The sequence below is a fragment of the Corvus cornix genome, chromosome 3, assembly GCF_000738735.6.
Source record: "Corvus cornix cornix isolate S_Up_H32 chromosome 3, ASM73873v5, whole genome shotgun sequence".
Lineage (NCBI taxonomy): Eukaryota > Metazoa > Chordata > Aves > Passeriformes > Corvidae > Corvus > Corvus cornix.
In genome coordinates, this window is record NC_047056.1 from 100900276 (window position 1) to 100921034 (window position 20759).

The 20759-nt window shown below is 41.3% G+C and overlaps 2 protein-coding genes across 4 annotated transcripts in view; one reads left to right on the plus strand and one right to left on the minus strand.

Moving 5' to 3' along the window:
* Window positions 1-833: 833 nt before the first annotated feature.
* Window positions 834-10541, plus strand: SLC66A3 (solute carrier family 66 member 3). 2 transcript variants are annotated; one of them, XM_010393314.4, is made up of 7 exons: window positions 834-1060; window positions 3213-3295; window positions 3734-3803; window positions 4427-4484; window positions 5655-5775; window positions 6863-6904; window positions 8771-10541. In XM_010393314.4, exons 1-7 carry the CDS (start codon window positions 918-920, stop codon window positions 8857-8859), a joined length of 606 nt encoding a protein of 201 aa, XP_010391616.1. In that variant the 5' UTR covers window positions 834-917; the 3' UTR covers window positions 8860-10541. The 2 variants fall into 2 exon arrangements, with proteins under 2 accessions (XP_010391616.1, XP_019137693.1); XM_019282148.3 differs by having other exon boundaries at window positions 9343-10541.
* ROCK2 (Rho associated coiled-coil containing protein kinase 2) overlaps window positions 9378-20759 on the minus strand; it is a 107287-nt gene continuing 95905 nt past the window's right edge. For both annotated transcript variants that reach the window (XM_039569627.1, XM_010393315.4), the window contains one exon: window positions 9378-20753. In XM_039569627.1, the coding sequence (XP_039425561.1) occupies window positions 20750-20753 (4 nt within the window). In that variant the 3' untranslated portion in view covers window positions 9378-20749. The remainder of the gene's footprint in view (window positions 20754-20759) is intronic.

The following is a 20759-nucleotide window of genomic DNA, read 5'->3' on the forward strand; positions in this document are numbered from 1 at the left end:
CCCTCTTAATAAACCTCCAGCACCATAAACTTCCAGTAAGAGGTGGATGCATGCAAATTAGTTCTAGAAAAATGAGATTTATATATTAAATAAGAAACACGTTTTAATGAATATGTATAGTTTTAATGAATAAAAACCCCGTTGTAAAGTCTCGCTCCACACACAGAATAAATAAAGATCCACTGTGTCCTGCACAAATAAAGAATGCCTGCTTTCTAAGACTTCAAATTGTGTTAGAAAGTTTATTTCAGCCAACTTCGCTATCATCTGACAAACCCAGCATTTAGCAACTTTTAATTTTGCTGCACATTTTTCCTGTAAAAATAAAGTGCTGCTGTCAGACCCGTGCGATCCCTGCTGCAGGAATTCGTTCCACAGCCATCCAGAGAGAGTGGCCTGAAAACGAGGGGCGCTGGAGCACTCGGGACTCCACTTTGGGGGAGAAAACTGAGCTCCAGCCTGCAGCTCCAAAGCCGGAGCTGACCTGCACTGCTCCGGGGTGAACACGGCCCATGGCCGGCAGAGCATCACATCATCCCTGCTCTGGGGATGTTTAGGCTAACAGAATCATTCCAGGACCAACACTCTGAACCCGGAGCAGAGCGTTTCTCGGACCGGTCACCGAGGGAGTCACATGCGGAGAGGCCTCAACCAGCGGCCCGGAGCCGGCCCGAGTGTCCCCCCGGTCACCGCGGTATTCGGTCCCACGGGCCAGGGGTGACCGTGGCACTTCCCCTCCCGACGGGGCCGCAGATGCCCCGCCGGGCCCGGCCCTCCCCTCCCCGTGCCCCGGGCAGTGCGGGTGCCCCGAGCGCTCCGTGAGGGCCGCCCCGGCGCCGGCGCCACCGTTCCGGGCGGGCTCCCCCACACCCCGCCCGCCGCTCCGTGGGTTTCCCGTCCCGGGCCGCCGCAGCGGGATGGCGCCGGGGCTGCTGGACCTGGTGAACTTGACAACCTGGGCCGTCTGTGCCGTGATCAAGCTGCCGCAGCTGGTGGCGGTGTTGCAGGCGGGCTCGGCGTGGGGACTCAGCGTGGGCAGCCTCCTCCTGGAGCTGGCCGGGTAAGGTGGCGGGGGCACACGGGGACTGCGGCGGGACCGGCCGCTGTAGCCGCGGGTCCCCTCGGCCGGGGGTGCGGGACTCTGGGGCTGCTGCGGCAGCCAGGGATTAATTCCTTCGTCCGTGGCTCAGGTCAGGCATCAGGGTAAGCTGAAGGGCGGCGAGCAGACCCCGCTCCCTCGGTGTCACATCGCCCACCCTGGAGCTCAGGACCAGCCCCGCCAGCTGAACCCACAGAGCCTTTCGGGCAGGAACTTCCTGTTTCAGTAATTCCGCGTTGCCGTTTAAAGGGAAACTCGGCTTTTTTAACTTGCCCGAAACAATCCCGGGCCACCCATGTCGGTGGATATAGCAGCTGCAGAGGGTGTAAGCCGCGTGTTTAGGTCATTCCGTGGCTCGTGTGCCCTGTTGTGCAGGTAGTTGTACTCGTCAGACAGGCTTCCCTCGCCCGAATCAGTAAGACTTAAATAATTCCTTAAGAAAATTACAAGCCGTGTCAAACTCCAAGGACTTGTGAGCCTGTAATAAGCTTAAATGGGCTAGGCTTATTAAATCTTGCTTAAAGAGGATTGTTTGAAACGAGAAATAAATAAACTCCGTGTGTGCACGGTCAGGCGTGGGTACAAGTGAGAGAAAATACCTTGAAGAGCCCTGCGTTGTCCGAAGTGAGGGATGGAGGTGGGCAGAACATCCAGCCGGATGGCTGCCAGCTCCCTGCACCAAGCTAGGAAAGGGGGTTTTATTCAGAAAAATCCCCTCACAGAACCGGCGTGGTGTTTCTGAAGGTGCCTGTGCCGTGTGTCCTGGCAGGGCCGCAGCTCAGGTGTACAGACACCTCTCCAGTGGACCTGTGCAGAATCCCCTCAGCCTCCGCTGTGGCCGCTCCCCGCCCGCCTCTCTCTACAGCACTGAACCCCTGTTGTTGCTGTTTACCCTTAACACACCTCAGAGTAAATTAAGCAAATTGGAGTTCCAGCAGAGAAAACTGAGCCCACAGCCCCAGACAAAAAGCGGTGGCAGCACTTTATCGTTCGTGTGCATTGGTATGCATTAAAAAGGCTTTGTAAGTAATGTTCGAGATGAGCATTGGAGAAACTGGAAATGTCTCCTCAGCACCTGTGTGAGAACCACGGTGCCCACACCACTGCAGGTTCTGATCTACTTTGAAACATTTATTGTGACTGTTTGTATATTTAGTAGACTATTTATCCTTCTACCTTTAAAGACTTTGAATCCAGTTGCAGGGAGCAGTGTGAGCAGTGTGACTAACAGTACAAGCTGGGCTGGCTCTGTGAAATCAACATGGATGACCAGGAGAGGAGTGACACAGAAACATGGTGCTGATGGCCAGGAGTCTAATTTGACTCTATATCAAATAGCACTTCTAGGAAGTTCAGATATTTAAATTCTGAATACTGTAAAAGCCAGTTTCTTACAAGGCAGGCAGTTCCTTTTGCCATTTTTCTACACCAGAAACCATAATTTTTTTCTTACGTAAAACTGCCCTAAGAGTCTTTTCTGTTTTCTATACAGCTTTGAATTTTCTATCTACCCCCATGGACTTGCAGGGGGGTTGGAAGTACAGAAAACATAATAAAAGTTCAGTTCCTTTTAGGTACTATATTGTGGAATGTCAGGAAGGAAAATTGCCATTGTTTGGTGTACTTGGAAACAGACTCTCAGTCTGACCAGTAGAGCTACACGGGGCAATCTCATAGCAGTATAGTCTAGACAGCTTGGAAGACATTTTCTACCCCTGTAAAACTTGCTTAATGTATAAATTGAACTACAGACATAAATAAAGAAATCAGAGTTATCCTAGAGGTGCCAAGGCTCTTGCAGAGAGAAGGTATCTCCTAGGTCTGGAAGCCTTTATTTCTTTCGCATCAGTTATAATTAATAAAATTATGCCTTACAAACTGTGACATACAGACCTCGACAAGAAGTGTGGGCAGCTCTCTTCTATCTGAGGGTAACAGAAGTAGAATACAGAATGATCAGGCTTGCTCTGTGTTTGATCAGTTGTTTGATCAGTTTGACAGCAAGGGCTACACTTACATGGAGCCTTTCGGCACCACCAAAACAGTATAAAAGTTGTGAAGGCGTTTTTGTGTCCCTCTGTGCAGTCACATTGTTTTGTATCTCTCTGTTCAGCTTCCTTGTGTTTCTGAGGTACCAGATCTATTATGGTTACCCCCTGGAGACGTACCTGGAGTATCCCATCATCATTGCACAAGGTAATTTTTGCAAGCCCTGTTTTGGAAACGAAATGGGGCTCATTCAGCACTCCAAGGCTCTGCATGTAGGTACAGTGCTCCACTGCAGTGACGCTGGAGTTGGGGGGAAGAGGGAATGAACATCTCACATAAAACTGAATTCTTATAAATTTCATTAAAAGAGATAGTCAGGTAGAGGAGAAGGACCTAATTATTACACAGAATTGCAGTGTAAACTCATCCTTTATCCGGTGCCTCGACATGGGAGAGAAACATATTAAACACTCCAGACTCTGAGAAAAGCTTCGTTTTGGAGCTTGCATTTTGGTCATCAGTCACATTTGAGAGACAAAAGCTGTAAAGGAGTTTCCACTGACCTCGTGCCCAGTGGAACTGTCTAGGATTGTGTTTGGGTCCCTTCAGTCCCTTATGTGACGAGCCATCTTTTGTTTATTGCAGATGTCATTCTCCTTTTCTGCATTATGCATTTCAGTGGAAAAGCAAAACGAGCTTTGTTCTATGCAGTTGTGTATCCTTTGAAATCTGGGAGGTTTGGTTTATGTGGCTTGTTTGGTAGTTCTTTGCATAGCAGCTATGTCATCATTTCTTGTGTGCGACTACTGAAAATCATTCTCAGGCACCCCTCAACATGTATTCCACATTCCTGTGCTGATATCTGGGATCACAGTAAAATCTCTACAGGAAGTAAGCTTTATATGTTGCTCTGCTTTAGAAGGCTCCCAACTGATAAAGAGTAAACTCAATTCCTAATTTTACATCTTTTCTACAGGGATGCAGAGTAGAAACGACAGATTTTTTTTCTTTGATTCCTACCCATGCAGGTTGTACTTACTACAATGAAGATAGCAGTGTTTGGTGTTTTTTTTAATAGGACTTGGGTTTAAATCTCAAGTCTTTGCTTTGGAGCAGGTTTTGAGAAACTCCAGACACTATTTGACCAAAGACAGTGTGCAAAATAGAACACTTAAATGTTTCAACGAGTTCTTAATATGTTTTATCTGGATTGTATAGTCTGTTAAAAAGTTCCAATAAGATTTTTTCCAGATGTTTAAAAAAATCTTACTCCTCAGGCAGTTTTGAGAACTTTGTATCCTATAATTTTCAGTGCTATGAAACTTAACGTAATATAAGATTTTGGGTGGGCTGGTACATGCTAACACTGCAGAAGTGGATAATAGACCTGGCCATGGTAAGTGCTGCATGATTATTTGAAATTAGATCTTCATATGAAATTTTTTTTTTTTCTGGAAGTCCTTATTAGTGGACTCTCTCATATACATATATATGTCCTTGGAAGAATTCATCATTTAGGTTAGCTTTCAGAATAACCAACCAGTTCTCAGATACAGGTGGTTCTTCTGTGAGTAGCTGGAGAACAACACTGGAAAGAGAGACTCGGGGGGGGAGGGGGGAAAGGTATGTTCTGAGACAAGTTGTTACTTGGTGGTGTCTTAATTAAAACTAGCAAATACTTAAAATGTTGAAATTCTATTACCACTTTAGTCCTAATGTCGTAATCCCAACCAATAACCTTTAACACAAGAGGAAGAGAATAAAGCATGAGTCAAAGCATTTGAAACAGGGATTGTGAAGTATTTATTTTTTCTCCTTTAGTCATACAATTTTGCAAGAAAAGTATAATTTGATAGTGCCTACATAGGTTAAAGATGGTCTTTTCTTAGCAGGAGAGAGTAAAAATGCAGTTGAGATGAACTGGATCTGCTAGTGCCAAAGATGATACAAATGGGGAAAAAAGCTTCTAAGCCTTACGCTGATCCTTACTTGCAGCAGAAATCCAGGCATGGCACAAAGGCGTGTTTGGAGTCCTCTCTACCTGCTGCCTTTGCAAAATCCCCTTTAAAAGGGTGACAGAGTGAATAGTGCATTCCTGTTACTATTTTTTCCCTCCAACTGGACTAATTTTCCACACATTCTTGTCAACGTTCTCATTCCATTATGGTTTGGTTTGCCAGACATAATGGTAACAGATGGTCTGAATCAACTTGCTGTTTAGACTAGGTCAGTCTCATTTTAGCTGACTGCTATAAACATTTTTATGGAGCAGGTTGAGAAGCTTTTTTGTTTCTTTGCTTCTTGTTGTATTTGCCTCTATCAAGCATTTGCCAACAGTAGCAACTGTGCTCTTTGACCTTCTTGCTGGGCAGTACCTCATAAATGAGTCCCTCGTTTCTGGCAACTTCCAGTGTTTGCTTCACTGTTCTTACTAAGCCGAAGCACTTGAGTTGCCAAATACTGGAAAAGTGTTGATTCTTTTTAATTCTAAATGAAAAAGCTGCTCCTATTCAGATAATACAGTGGCAGAGGTAGAGATTCTCTCTCTTTTTAACCTGCTTTTCAGAATCTGTGCACATTTGTCAGTGCAGCCAGTAAGCTTGTTCAGCTGCAGCATCTCTGGCAGACCAAAGACTCTGGACAAGCGAGCGCCCTGACCTGGGGCATGTCTGCATACACCTGTGCAAGTAAGCTACAGACAACTTGGTGTGAAGTACTGAGTTCTCCTAATGCCTCTTTTCTTAGGTCTTTACTCAATCATAGTAGGTAAAGATCTTGCCTTAGTTTCCCTCAGTGCCAACTCCTGGGACTCAGATACCACAGTCTCTTGAAAACAAGTTTTATCTTTGACACCAATGATAAAAAACGATGACTTAAAGTGTGAATATGGCCAAGGGAAGCTGAGTAGAAATAAATGAAAGGCTGTCTTTATGAGGAAAAGATTTCCATGTTCTATGATTTAATGAAGTTACTAATGATCCAGCATGAAAAGGTGCTAAAATTTCAGGTATACAATCAGACAATGCTACTTTTGAAAAGCTGTCTACAAATAAATACACACTTAATGCTAAATACCTTTAAATATGGCTACTTGTAATTAGATTTATTGACAGAGAATTTATGAACAGTCATTTGTGGAGTTCCTGTGGCAATTCCCCAGTGGTCTGCATGAACAGTTCTACAGCTGTTTGTCAGAAGTGCCTTTCTCATCTTCACAAAACTTGCTTAAAATATTCTCACTATAAAACACAGTGATGCTGGATCTATTTCTACATGAAAAAAAGTCAATATGGTATGTTTTCTGAGTAATGGCAGCAAACTTTGTAAGTGCTTTTAGTCTGCTACAAGTGTGAAATAATTAACATTTAGGTTCATGGTGAGAGGGGAAGCTGAATTCCATGTATTTGCAAAGCCTGAAGGCACATGTAACATTCACAATGGTTAAGTCATGCTATCTCATCTGTGGGTGTAGTACTGAAGGAGGGGCTGAACAGAAAGAAAAGCAGTAAACTGACCACATCCAATCTAGCGTGATAGATATAAAAAAATTGTATCTGTGATTTTCTCATTTAAAAAGACCCTTAATACATTGTTGGTCAGTTTGAGAGCTTGATCTCTGAAGCTACAGAGTGGTAAAGAGTGGATGCACTAAAAGTGGGAATGTGTGCAGTGTATATTTTCATGCAAGAATATCCTCTGTTGAAAAATAGGTATTTCATAATTTTTTTTAAAGTACAAATGTGTTCCACTAATCAGAATTCATTCAATTTACAGCAAGGATTATTACAACTGTAATGACTACGAATGATCTCGCAGGTGAGTGAAGTGTGGAATTCTCGGCCTTTCCAAGGGAACAGTTGTCACAGTAGTTTTTAGTTGTTTTGTAAAACAGCTAGAAGGTCTCAGAAGAACAAACCATGAATGTGGTAGGTTAGCATGGTGAGGGCAGGAGTTAAACAGGATTACAAATCAGGCAAAGACATCAAGAAAAAAAATAAAACCAAAAAACTGCTTACGCTTGTCACATGGTACAACTGGTCCAAAAGTCTTTTTTTTTTTTTTCTCAAAAGGCAAAAGCACTACAAAATTAATTCTAAAAATAGCAGAATAAATCATTAAAATATTTACTATTTTAATAAATAAATGTAGTAAAATGCTACTTTAAAAATCTGTAGTAATTGAATGAGATTTTCAAATAATAAGTATTTCTGTTTCTTATTGACAACTTTGTAAATGAAAGAATTCTTCTAGAAAACTAAAGTTCAGCTTAGTATGTGAATAGTTTTAGGTCCAACATTCAGAAAGTTTATGGCAGGCTAAAAATGAAATGGTAGGCTGATAAGAAACTCAAAAAACCTGACTTAAAATATATAGTTTGCAGCAAATTATAAGGCAAATTTATTTAACAGCTTCTTACCATCCTGAGAAAACTGCAAGAGCTAGGAAGTGTCACAGATTTTTCAATACATAGTTCAAAATCAAGACTTGGTAGATGCAAGAACAGTAACAAAATCCCTTTGTACTTTATCTGGTGGTTCCTTGTTCTTGTTCAAAACTGCTATTTCATCAGAAGCATCATTTGAATGGATTTTGTACTTTTTAAGCAGCCCAGTAAAGCTGTAGCTTTACAAGCATTTCAAATGTCTCTTTCACTGGAAAAGGAAGTCCCATTTCAGGCCTACATTTCCACCCCAGTGCTTGCTGCTTTTCCTTTGCCAAAGTAAGGAGTTCGTGGGGCTGTGCAGTTAACTGGGTCACCAAAAATTTGGCAAAATGCACAGGCAGGGATTTAGTCAGGATCAGGTATTGAGCCCACGTCACCCACAACTGCACATTTACAGTGAGGGGGAGGGAGAGGTCTCTGTGGGGAGGGAGGAAACACCAGGAAAGCAAAGCTGGCGCTGGGTAAAGCTGCTGTTTAAAATACAGCACCATCCACTCTGGAAGATGGAAGGGCCAGCAGCAAACATTGATGCTGTGCTGCTCTAATGGAAAATGTTTCCAGTTGCAACACTGAACACATCCACACCTATGAAACTGTCAGATATCACATAATTCTGAAACAAAGTTTTGTGTACATTTCTGTGAACATGCCATGTACCAAATGGACATGAGACATACCTGCACTTCAAATACCTTCTCACAGGCTGAGGTACTATGCTGTTATGGTTTTTAAAGAAGCTGAGTTAACCCAGGTACTGAAAAACTGCTTTTTTGTAAGTTGTCAGATTTTCTGTCACTAAAATCTAACAGATACAAGTATTTCCTGTCTCTCAAAGTCTAAACTTAAGAGATGGCAGTAGAGAGTAGTTCCTTTATTATAAACAACACGTGCAGCTATAAAAGACATGTGAGCTGTGACTCTGAATTTAACTTTTGGTGTAAATATAAATTTATACGAGGCTAGTCATGCTTGTACTATTCTGGTTACAAAAGAATTAAAGGTACTGCAGTGTATAAATTTGAGCAATCGCTGAAAGTGATCAAGTGCTAACTGCTCTTTCCTCTTGGATTCATGCTCAGAATGTGTGGGTTCCTGAATATGGTAATTGAAACTAATTGGCTGAAAAGAGTTTCAGAATGTGAACCAGCCTGTCTGTATACCAGCAAGTTTACAAACCAGTGTTGTAACAGCAGTTGATTTTTTTTATTTATGCTTACAGTATTTTTTTTCCCTTTTAGTTCTCATCCGTTTCATAATCATGCTCATTCTCAATATTTGGGTCACAGCCACAATCCTGCAGTACAGCAAGACTAAAAAGACTGATTAGAAGACACTCATCAGCACACATATCATTACCATGAAATAAAATACACTTAAGCTTAAAGAATTTAAGAATTCCTCAAAGATTGAGGAAGCTTTCTCTAATATTTACTCTTTAGCATACTTATTTGCTATTTACAGGACTTACAGGCTTGCAGTATAGTACATTCATGCTTACTTTCTCTTAGAAATAATTCTGATAAGATAATTTAAGCAGCATATTTTTATTGGTCATTTCAGACAAGTTTCACTGATGCCACATTTTCTCTGGATTTTTTTACTACAAGGTATTTCATAATTAGATGTATATATATTCTGGTATCACTTCAGTACTTTCTGGTTACATATAAGCAATTTTCTTCAATTATACATGATCAATTTTTCACCAACATACTGACTCATCCTTCTGCTGCAAGACTGAAAAACCACAACAGATGTTTGTCGTCTTCTTGCAAGCAACTCAGTTCAACATTAACTGTCTGTATTTTAGGATGAAGAAAATCTGAATCAACGCCCAATCCAGAATAAGGTTCTAAATGTCTTTTACTAAGTCACAAGTCCAGTTGGGATTGTAGCACTTACATGCAACACTTAAATAGTACAATTTATACAGCTGATACAGGATACCCATAGTCACTTTCTTCAGTATACCCAGTTTTTTATCAGATAAGAGCAAAAACTCAACTATGAATTCTTCTTTTTCAACCTGAGCTCTCATTCACTGAACATACTGTTTTGGGAACAGCAGGGACTAGAATGTATGGGAATTTAATGAAACTGTGACCAACAGTTAAAAATGTTGTTCAAGCAAAAGTTCCTGGAACAATACCCAGAGTTCCCAGACACCATCCATACTGACAGTGACATGTGCACCTTGATGCATCTCAGCAGACTCATCTCCCATAGCTGTCAGGTTTTGGTGATACTGTTCTGTGGTTCATGAATTTTTAACCTGTCAGTGCTAAGTGTGTTGAAGAACATAGATTTCACTTAAACTTTTACTTCAGAAATTCTGATCCATTTGTAGTACTTACACTAAAAAAGGGGAAAGGATACTCTTGACAACTATTAACAGGGGATTTTGGTTTTGGAGGTACTGCCTTCACAGCCAAAAGTTACATTAGTAATCATATAGCTTGCCTTAATTTCTCATTACATTCTCCAAAATTAAAAGATACATTTCAAAAGAGTTCTTACAGTACTCTGTTGATTAGCATTTAAAAACCAAGGCACCCTTGAACCCAACACCCTTGAAAACTATGGGAGGACTGCATTGACTACATTTGAAGCAGGTTTTCTTTGAAACATTCTAAATTGTGTGACGGCTGTGGAGCAAAGAGATCTGCAGAAGGAGATGTTTCTGGCAGGGAACACGCAGCAACTGGAGTGGGGCCTTCACCATCAGAAAACAGCTGCTTCGTGCACTCTAAATTTTAGTGGGAAGGGCTGGGAAGAGATGTTGTCTGTGGGCACTGATTTCAAGTATCCCACATTATTGAGAACAAGTCAAAGATGAGCATTTTTTACTGCTCCAATAAAATGGATAAATCTTTCTATGTTGGTTGAAAGATTAATTGTAAACATTCTGATTTTACTAAAGCTATGTAAAGTATCTCAAGTGGTCTAAATGGTGGCAGGTGGCATGTGATACATTTTCCAGGTGATATTAATAAATGCTATTCTTCAAGACTGATAGTGTCATTCTTACAGTTAATTTTCATTGCATTTGAGTTTTTATTCTGTTTCCATATATGGAGAGAAAATTAAATATTCATTACAGGTCATAAATGGGCAGCTTTCACCTTAACACTTGAAGCATAGGTTGAATATTGACCTGCCAAATGCTAAAGAGCTTCAGCATCTTAAAATGAAAAAAGCCACACTTGCTTTTTAACTAAAGCTTTTTCTTGATAGGGAAAGATTTGTATGGAGTCCAAACCTGTTCTGTCATTGACATCTTTCATACTCCTGAGTGATGCTGTAGCAAAGTGAAGCTGCTCCATTTCTGGTTTGAGAATCAGCACCTCAAATTGTTTTTTTATCATAAAATACTGAAAATGCATTTAAGAACAGTTCTTAATAGGTTACTTAACATATTTTGAATAAATCACCTTAGAAACCTAGGGGGAAAAAAAGATTGAGGAAAACAAACAAAGCTGGGTAATTCATGAGCTTAAGGTAAAGTAATTTTGTGGACTTGGAAAGCTGGACCATGAGTTCTCATTCAATCTGCAAGAGATATGGAACAAATCAGAAAGCAGCAGTAAATAGTTTTACACACTTTTTCCCCGATCAGAGAGTAACTTCTTTCACTTTCATAAACAGATGCACACTCAAGTTCCAGACAAGCCCCACGAAAGCGCAGACCCTGTGCTTTCCAGTAGGTAAAGAATAATCTTCTCAGTGGCTGGATTAAAGGCAACAGCTTTAGACAAATACATAGGCAGGATAAATCTTGTTAAACTTGTCATTCACCAGTAGGGGGGCAGACACAAGGAGGGTGTTTGCTGCATAATGCTGCAGCTGGGCAAAAGCAGGCAGAGAAGGCATCTTGGATTTATGGCAGTGGGTGTAAGCCAGTAAGCAACTCTTACCCACAGGGCTGGAAGTAATACAACTCCATTCACAGATGCTGTACAAGTGTGGAATTACACACTCGGTGTCTAATGGCACCAGTTCACAACACGCTCATGAGGCAACACAGCCTGTCCTGCCCTGGCTGACAAAGTGTGGGTCCTGTCAGGTCTTTCAGAAACTTTGAGTTTCCTTGCCGGTGAAAAGACAAGATCTGAATTCCAGTACAGTCCACTGAATAACCCCAAATACTCCAGCAGTGGAGATGATGAACTGTGACTGGATTTGGCAAGAGGTAAGCTACAAGCTCACTTCAGCTTGAGAGAAAAACATTTACCGTGAGATTTACTATCGAAAGAATGAGGATGTGAGTCCAGAGACAGCAGGCTGCAGGTCTGACAGTGAGGATGTGGACAGTAGAAGATACGTATAGTTTATTTTTTCTAGACTGTCCTCAGTGAACAGAACACTAAACACAAATGCAAAACCATCCTCTCCCCACTCTATGGGCCTCCCTAACACTGGGCATTCTGTGTGAAGTGGACACAGATGTCTTTCCTTGTGCTGCTCCAATCCAGCAAGGGATGCTATTGCTTGGCCTGCTCAGGAGCTTCTGTCGCTGCCTTACACTGTACACGTGGCTGCTCCCGATCCTGGCTCTGCTCATCTGATCTACTGAAACAGGAGACAAAGGAGTGGTGGGGAGGCAGCGACACCCCCCAACTGCTGCAGATCCAGAGATGGATTTTAGTGTAGTTTGACTCTGGACAAAGTAATTCACAACTATCTGGTCCCAGTCTTATAGAACGCCTTCATTCAGTTCTTTAAATGAGGTAAAATTACTCTTCCTCCACCAAACAATCATTATCCATTTAGTGACATATGTAATAGGGGGAAAATAAAAAAAGGGAATAACAGCTGAGTCCACATGAGGAACTATTAGAAATGAAAAGCTCCACAGATGTGGAGATAACTGAAATGAGGTAGTTTCCCAGCCCTGTATTTTCCCTGATGATAAATAGTAATTACTTCCCTTCAAATTTTCTTCAGCCTGGTTTGTTCCACTCTCTTCCAAATTCTTCCATATTTGACATTCATATTTATGTATGAAGCAGAACATGAAATGTTGCCTTCATCACTAATAATGGTCTAAGGACGTCTCAGTTTGGAAGGTGAGAAAGCTGAAAAAAAAGATCTTAAAATAGGATGTTATACAGTTCTCGGTTTGTACTGAATTTAATTTGCTTGATTTTGAGCCAGAGTTCTCCAGGACACTTCAGAATTCTCAACAATGACAGCTGTTGAGGTCAAACAGGTGCCTGGGAGCCACAGTGAACATCACCGTAAGAATCTGACAGATTATCACTTGTGATGGAGCCAATTGCAAGACCTCGCCAGCCTCACAGACCTGAGGTGATATGACCTGAGGTGTTTCCTGCCTAATGGCAAGAAGGACATACAGACATTTTCAAGTTAAAGGTGTCAGCTATTCCATTCTACATTGGAAGTGGTTTGGGGCAACCACCTCTGTATTGCAAAAAAATCCTATCTTTGGGCTGGGGTAAAATAAGAGACTTTTTACATGATAGTTTTGATGAAATTTAACTGGGGATACCCGAAGGACAGTTTAAATAATTGCCACAATTTTGTTCATACCCTGTTTTGTTTCATCATTTAATCTTAGAACTGTCTTAAATTGTCAGAAGCCTAAACAATCTTAGAACTGTCTTAAATTGTCAGAAGCCTAAACAGCTAATTCTGCACATTATCAGATGTGGTATCACATCTGTCAAGTATCCTGGTAAATGATGCAACCTGCACCAGCCTAAAACGTGACAAGGTAAGTTAGCTAATGATGATTCTGATTCAAACTGAGTAGTAACATTGGCTCCATGCTGAAAATCAGTTCTACTTACCACCTTATTATAACTGCAAGTCATCTGTGCATACGCCTGCTCTGGGATGTACAAGATTTCTGCTTTGCAATGTGGCAGCTTTGGCCAGCAGTACCAAGACTCATACTATATGAAAATCATGAATGGAAGAACACACACCCTGTGCCTCAGTGTTGTCTCTGACATGTAGATCATGACTCTAACGAAGCACAAATTGAGCTTCTGTAAAGCATATTTTAAACACTTAATTACTGTGAAGACATTCTTTCACCTTCAAACAGCTGATTGTATAGAGATTCCTGTATACAGACTGGTCTGACTTTCAAGAGTGTCACTTATCTTGTGAGATTTTAATTTTTTTTCCATGAAATGCACTGTCAGCACAACTTACAGTCCTCATGGACCCGCTGAGCTCGAGGGTATTTTTCTCTCTTAGCTTTGTTGGTTTTTTTAAGTTTCCACAAATGCCCACCTTCCAGTAATATAACTCCCATTGCTGTAGCTCAGAACAGCATACAGAGCATGCAGGGGAGCCTCCCTCCCACAGCTCCAGAGTGGACTGAAGGCTACACAGATCCTACTGAATCGCAGTGGCCCCCAGGAAGCAGGGGTTGTAATATGCTGGAAAACATCATGCAGACATGTGAGACCATGGGATCCACCAAGCAGATGCAAGTCCTGAAGCTGCAGCCAGACCTGCACCCAGCTGCAAGACCTGCTCCAAGAGCCTACTGGAAAATGGAACTTCTGAGGTCAAAGACAATGCAGGGCGAGCAGATATGAAACAGGGCTCAGATGGTGGGGTGCCCAGCTCCTTCAGTCTTAAAAATAATGTGGGATTTAATACCTCAGGTAGCTCCAAAAAAGTTTCTACCAGACCACTTGCTAATAAAAAGTAGCACATATCTGAGGCAATTCAGTGCCTCAAGTCTAAGCAGTTGGTGATCCAAAGGAAAAGAGGATTGGCAGTGGTATCACAAGCCTGATGTACTTATCGCTGTATAGCCATGCTTACCAAGTGGTGCAAGAGTGTCCTGGGCAAAAAACCACCCCAAACAGTAATGACAAATGACAAGAACTGGATGACCTATAAGGCCCACAGGGACAATATAAGACTATGCATAGAAGCAGAGTCTCTGAACACTGAAGGCCTAGACCTCAATATGGGGTGGTAGAACTCAAGCATCCCATGCACCTGTTTTGGCTGTGAAAGCATTTCTATGCAGCTCCTCCAACAACCAGGTAGGGGTTGCAGGGACATGAAACTACTGCACTCTCTGCCCTTTCTTTTCAGGGTGACAATGTGTCTTTCCAGATTTCTTTAAGGTTTCAGGACTACATACACTCGTTACCTGAAACTTCGTTACCTTTCATTTCGTTGACTTTCATTTTGAAAAATCACTTTAATCCTGCAGCTTCTACAAGATTATTGGAGCAAAAGCAGCTTGTGTTGGTTTAACACAGCCTGGTTTTTTGTGGGGACAGGAGAGAAGCTGCTTGAAACTTCTATGTTCGGCACAGAGCCAATCGCTGAAGGCTCTGACGATGGGCAGGTTACTAGCCCAATTAGACTAGTAATGCCTCTGTGATGACATATTTAAGAAAGGAAGAAGCATGGGAAGCTATTTTTTTTCCTTCTCCTGAGGGGTGGTGAGGCGGCTGCTGGGGCCCATCCCAGTGGGGCCATGTGGCCAGAGCCCTCCCGAGGCCAGGACCACGCAGCCGGGGCCCTCCCGAGGCCAGAGCCACCCATGCAGTGCCCATGAGGACCACGCGGCCGGGGCCGGCCATGTGGTGCCGGCAGGGACCACGTGGCCAGCAGCGAGAGACATGGTGAGCAATTCCCCAATGTGGAGCCCCGACGAGATCAACCTCTCAACTGCAACTTACAGACACCAACTTTCTTCCAAGTCAGAAAAAAAAGAAAAGTGAGGACACATGAGGAAAACCAACATGGCGGCACCAAGGTCAGTGAAAAAAAGGAGAGGGAGGAGGTGCTCCAAGCACCGGAGCTGAGATTCTCCTGCAAGCCGTGGCAAGGACTATAATACAACAAACTGTTTGCCTGTAATTCATGAGGTGCATGGGGGGATGCAGATACCCATGCACAGCCTGTGAAGAAGACTCGCGCTGGAGTGTGTGGACACTGAAAAGCTGAGGAACTTGGACAGAGAGAGATGACCCTTGCTGTTAGAGAGCCTTCGCTTCCCAGCTAGAACAGCTCATCCTTAAAAGACTAAACCCCATGAACTAAAATAGCCCACGCTAGGCAGTTGTGGGAAGACTGCTTGGCCCATGGGAGGGACTCACATTGCAGCAGGTTCAGGCAGGACTGCTGCTTGTGGAAGTTAAAACCACACTAGAAAAGTTTGCAGAGAACTATATCCCATGGGAAGGATCCCACAGCACAGCAGAAGAAACTCCTTTCCTTAAGCATGGTGAGGAAAGATTTTTAAGAAGTGAAATACTGACCAAAACCCCCATGCTTTGTTTCCTTGCGCGGACGGTGGAAAGAGGGAGGGACGGGGAAAGAAAGGTGGTCTGAAAGTTCGCTTTAGTTCTCATTACCCTTTTTACTTTTAATTCTGTTACTAATAAATCTTCTTTATACTATTTAAGATTTGAACCTAATTTTTCAAAAAGTGGTTTTTTTAATAATCCTTAACTCATGAAGTTTTCAATTCCCCCTCCTCTGCTCAGCTAGCAGAGGAAAATAAGTAGATGGTTTTTTTGTGGGTGCCTGGCATGTAACCAGCATCAAACCACGACACAGCTGCAGTCAAATCCAAGGCTTCACCCTTGCAATATCAAGTAGTAATGTGGCTTTCTTACCTTTAGAGAACAATGCTTCATGCCTACAAAGTGGCAAAGATTCCAAACCCCAATTTGCATGAATAAGACCTGGTAATTAGCATCCCTGTGCCAATAAATTGTTTTCTCTACGTCCTCACTTCTTGGAGCTATGTTTTTACAGTTACAGCTTTTCCATTCATTGCAGTAGTTTCTGAGGGAACTAGGCTGGATGTGTTTTGAGTGTTGTTCTCTGCCACATACATCTCAAGTCAGTAGACCTACTTCTCAGATGAGAATGTCTGAGTATATACACCTGTCCACTTTTTTGGCAACTCCAACAAAGAACACAAATTGTAGTTTCTGAACCACTCCACCAACATCTTTTATGAAGATCCAGAAGACTCCTTCCCACCCTCATGAGGGATGCTTCAAAGCAGCAGGCAAGCCCTATGATCCTGGGGATTTTTATAGAACCCTAAATGATTCAGAAGATCATCTTAAAAAATAAGACATAATGTTTTCAATTTAAAGTGCACTATGTGCAGAGATGATCGTTCGTAAAAAACTGTAATGCACTGAAAAGGCACCAAGCCTGTCAGAGGTCATGGAGTGTCTGCATGATGCTTTTAGCCATATGGTTTAGTTTTAGGTACTTATGTACAGAGCAGGGAAGTTGGACTCGATGTTCCTTATAGGTCTCTTCCAACTTGATATATTCTATGATTACATGAAAAAATAAATTTATGATTATTTTAACATGAATGTCAAGGCAAACTCTCCAGGAACGTGGAGGAGACTGAAATACTCCAGTTCACTGAACTGGACCTTGTACTGTTACGTTCTTCTGCCTCAAGAATAGAATAAGGAGGTGATTAAGGGTTTTTAGGAGCAATCCAGGTAAGAAGTTTGCTTTCATGTAAGTTCCCCCTTTACACAGCAGCATCCCAAATACAACCTCACAAGCACAGGACAGGTAAAGGCACTTGAGACCAAAATAGATAATCCTCTCCAAGGATGATTCTCTCAAAACTAGATGGGAAACTCATACATTGTAAGATTACAAACAGAAATGCTCAAATTTCTAATGATCACTTGACATGAGAAACTAAAAAGAAACTAAAGAGAAAAAGCACATAATTTCAGTGCCAGCTTTCCTGGCCTTGGTGCCTTCAGAGAGCCACTGATGGCCTGCAAAATCTAGGAGGTTCAGTATTTTCACGAGGCAGTAGGAGCTTTAGACACTTGCAGTGGAATTTCAGTCATGTTTTAAATTTGGCCCCTGTCACTGCCAAGATCCTTGAGCCTTTTGCATGTTCTCAAGTCCTACATTGTACTGTAATTCTATGTCATGTTTTTGGTTACAGCATCAGCTGTGCTCAGAAGCACATGAACCACCAGAGCCTTCCTCTAGTTAGAAGCAGACTGGTGCTGGATTGCTGACAGTGCTGGGAGGGGCTGCACTTTGGCAGGAACCACAAGAGGTAGGGAATTGCAGCACACAACTAGGACAGAAGTGGAAATCTCATTGCAGAAAGGTCTTTCTGACACCTGACAAGGTAACTCTGATGCGGTCTGCCTGTCCTGTGCTGGTGAGCTCTTGGACTGGGGACTAAGGAGCAACTTCCCTACAAGTGCCTTGAGCTTCTGGCTCCAAGTTTGACCCCTGATTTTTCCAGAAGATTAATCTGCAGCTTGGCTATGCTACTTGTTTATTCTTGTGAGACAAAAGGAGTTGCAATGAGAGAATTTTCTATAGATAAGTAATTCAGGCCATAAAAATGTCCTGTTTGCTTGGGACAACCCTGTAACAAAAAGAAAGTGTTAAAATATCAGTGGCTTTCAAGAAAAATATTCATTCGTTCATGAATATGCTCTCCTCTCAAAAACGTTGAAAGGTCACCACTGGACAATAAGGAAACAACACAATCTCCAGGAACTAGCATTAAAGAGTTGTTTGCATTTCACAGCAGGATAAGGGAGAAGAACAGAAGAGCAGCTCTGCCTTTTGTGTCCTGGGTACAAAGTGAGGTTCGTGCACCTCAGACCACGGGCCTTGAGGAACCTGTACTAAGTTGGCTCTGCTCTGAGGTAGAGGTCAGAGCACAGGACCCCCAGTGCTCCCCCTTAGCCTGTATTTCTCCATGACACTATCTCAGTGGAGCCTGCTGCATGTACAGCTAATGACCATTGTACAAGCATAGAATTTATAAACTGTGGCTAGCAAATACTGTAATATAGTACATTTCCTTAAATGTCAGGCTTAGCAGGGCCCCACAGATTCACAGTAAATGAGGGCAAGCCAGGGAGAGAAAGTGCAAAGGATCCAGCCCCGGCAGCGGAGGCGCTGCCAAACAGCTCCCGTGGAGTCTGCATTTCCTCCACACACAAGCTTTGCTCGGCTGCCTGTGGAGCAGCCCTTGCCTTTCCCATATCTCCTGCAGTAGCTATCTCTGTATTTAAATATTTCAATTAATTACCAGCTTCTCAAGTTCAGGAACTATTTTACCTTACTCAAATAGTTTATTTAAAAATATATATATATAATATTCTCCAACTCAGAAAAGGATAGAACTTCCCACAATGTAACATTTTTTTATATATATATATATATATAAAATATTTATGCATTCAGTGAATGGAAACAGTTTTACTGTATACATTTTTAATGTTGTACTCTATGCAAATCTGCATTATCTAAAAATATACCGTACTTCTGTAAATCAAAACAAGCAGGGAAAAACCACTGTTGCTGTGCTCTGGGTTATAATACCTAACAGAGATTATATGGAAGTTTTAGTTTTGAATTTAAGAACTCACAAACAACATTTTACTTTGTGAGTGCATAAACAGGAGACTGAATACATTCTTGCTTTGTTAAGCTGAACTGTAGTAAAGGTTACAAAATGTAAATATATTTATTAATTTTCAGTATTTCAGTGTTTCCAAGTCCACTTTTCATGATAGTGTTAAATAAAACATGGTCCTATCCTTCCAAACATTTCAACACTCTTTTAAAAACAAAAACAAACAAACAAAAATTTAAAGTGAAATGTCCTCCTTCATTGAAGTGTTAGATCATATTTTAAATTACTGCACTCCCACACAATATTTTATATATATATATATTCTAAATATATATATATATTTATATATATATAAAGAGACCAAATAGGAGACTACATTTTTTACTGTCAATATGTTTAACAATGCATACTGTAGTTGTATAAAACATGCATTTTCTGGGATAATTAGGAACACATCATGAATGAGCCCACATAAATTATATTTTTTGTACAACTCCAAGTTAAAAAAAAGAGTCAGATTAAGTGCCTCTGAGGCCCTTTCTTCCCAGCTAACAGTTCTCAAAACACACTACTGAAATATTTATCTATGCCTACAGCTATGTGCTAGAGAACCATATTAAAACTTTAAAATACATCTACAGTATGTTTTACTTTTCTTAAAGTTTGTGACAGTCCTCAGATATTGTGTTGTGAAATGTAAAAATAGTCACAGATCCTTTTATTTTCCAGAAATTAAAAAAAAAAAAAAAACCAAAACAAAAAAACACATCTAGGAGAGTATGCAAAAACAAGGCAAAATGAAGTTTCATAGCACTTAATGAGGGTTAATATAAGTCAATAACTAGTATTGAGGTTTGTAAAAAGGGCTGAACGAGCAGTTACACGTACAAGCAAATGGTCTGGTAAATCCCATGCTCTCATTGTTTCTGTAACCAACACTTCTCCACCCTTAAAACCAGTCATATACATTCAAAATAGGCTGACACTGATATACTTACTAGGTGTAAAAATAGTGCACTATTTTTTCTGCCACAAAGCAAAATTGCATCCTAAGAGCTGGTAAACTTTCTTTTTCCTTAAATAGAAAGAATGGGCAAAAAAAACTTGAAAAAAATTTAAATTAAGGCAATTAGACAGGTACAACAGGACTGCCCATGGTGATGTAGCTGAAACTAGTATATACTTCAAACCTATACTAGCTGCTGAACACTGACATGCAGCTTCTGATAGACAAGTATGAATGATATGAACTTCAACATTATGGCTTTATACAAGTGCATAGTTGCAACTGCAATAAGTAACGGTATCTGATTAATAAGCATAAAAAAATAAAGTGGAAAGATTTTTAAAACCCTCTTGCAGTATTACAGTACAATATATATACACAGTATAATGGTCACTTCTTACAGATGCAGTCTATATCACTATGGTGGATCTTCCTCCACTTCTACTTGCAGACGTGCTGGTGGCATCTTTACAAAAGCTGAAAAGTCAGTTTCTTCCATTTCAATACTCATTCCTCTCGATCCTTTTATGAAATGTAGTGTATGTGTCTTGCCAAGAAAGCCTTTGTGGAACGGAGTTTAAAAGGTTACCTAACATATCCTTTTACTAATTACCAACCATTCCTCAATTGATCAGTCACTTGGGAGAATACAGGAAAACCCTCAGAGATTAGTAATTTATATTGCAGCAAAAATGTAAACCTCTGATATATAGCACAATCTGTCAGGAAAATATATATTTTTAATATATTTTGGGATATGTTTCAGTCTTGCTGTAATGGGAAGAAAATTATCACCTTGACTGTGTCTGCATTCACGGAAAGCAGTTAGCTGAAA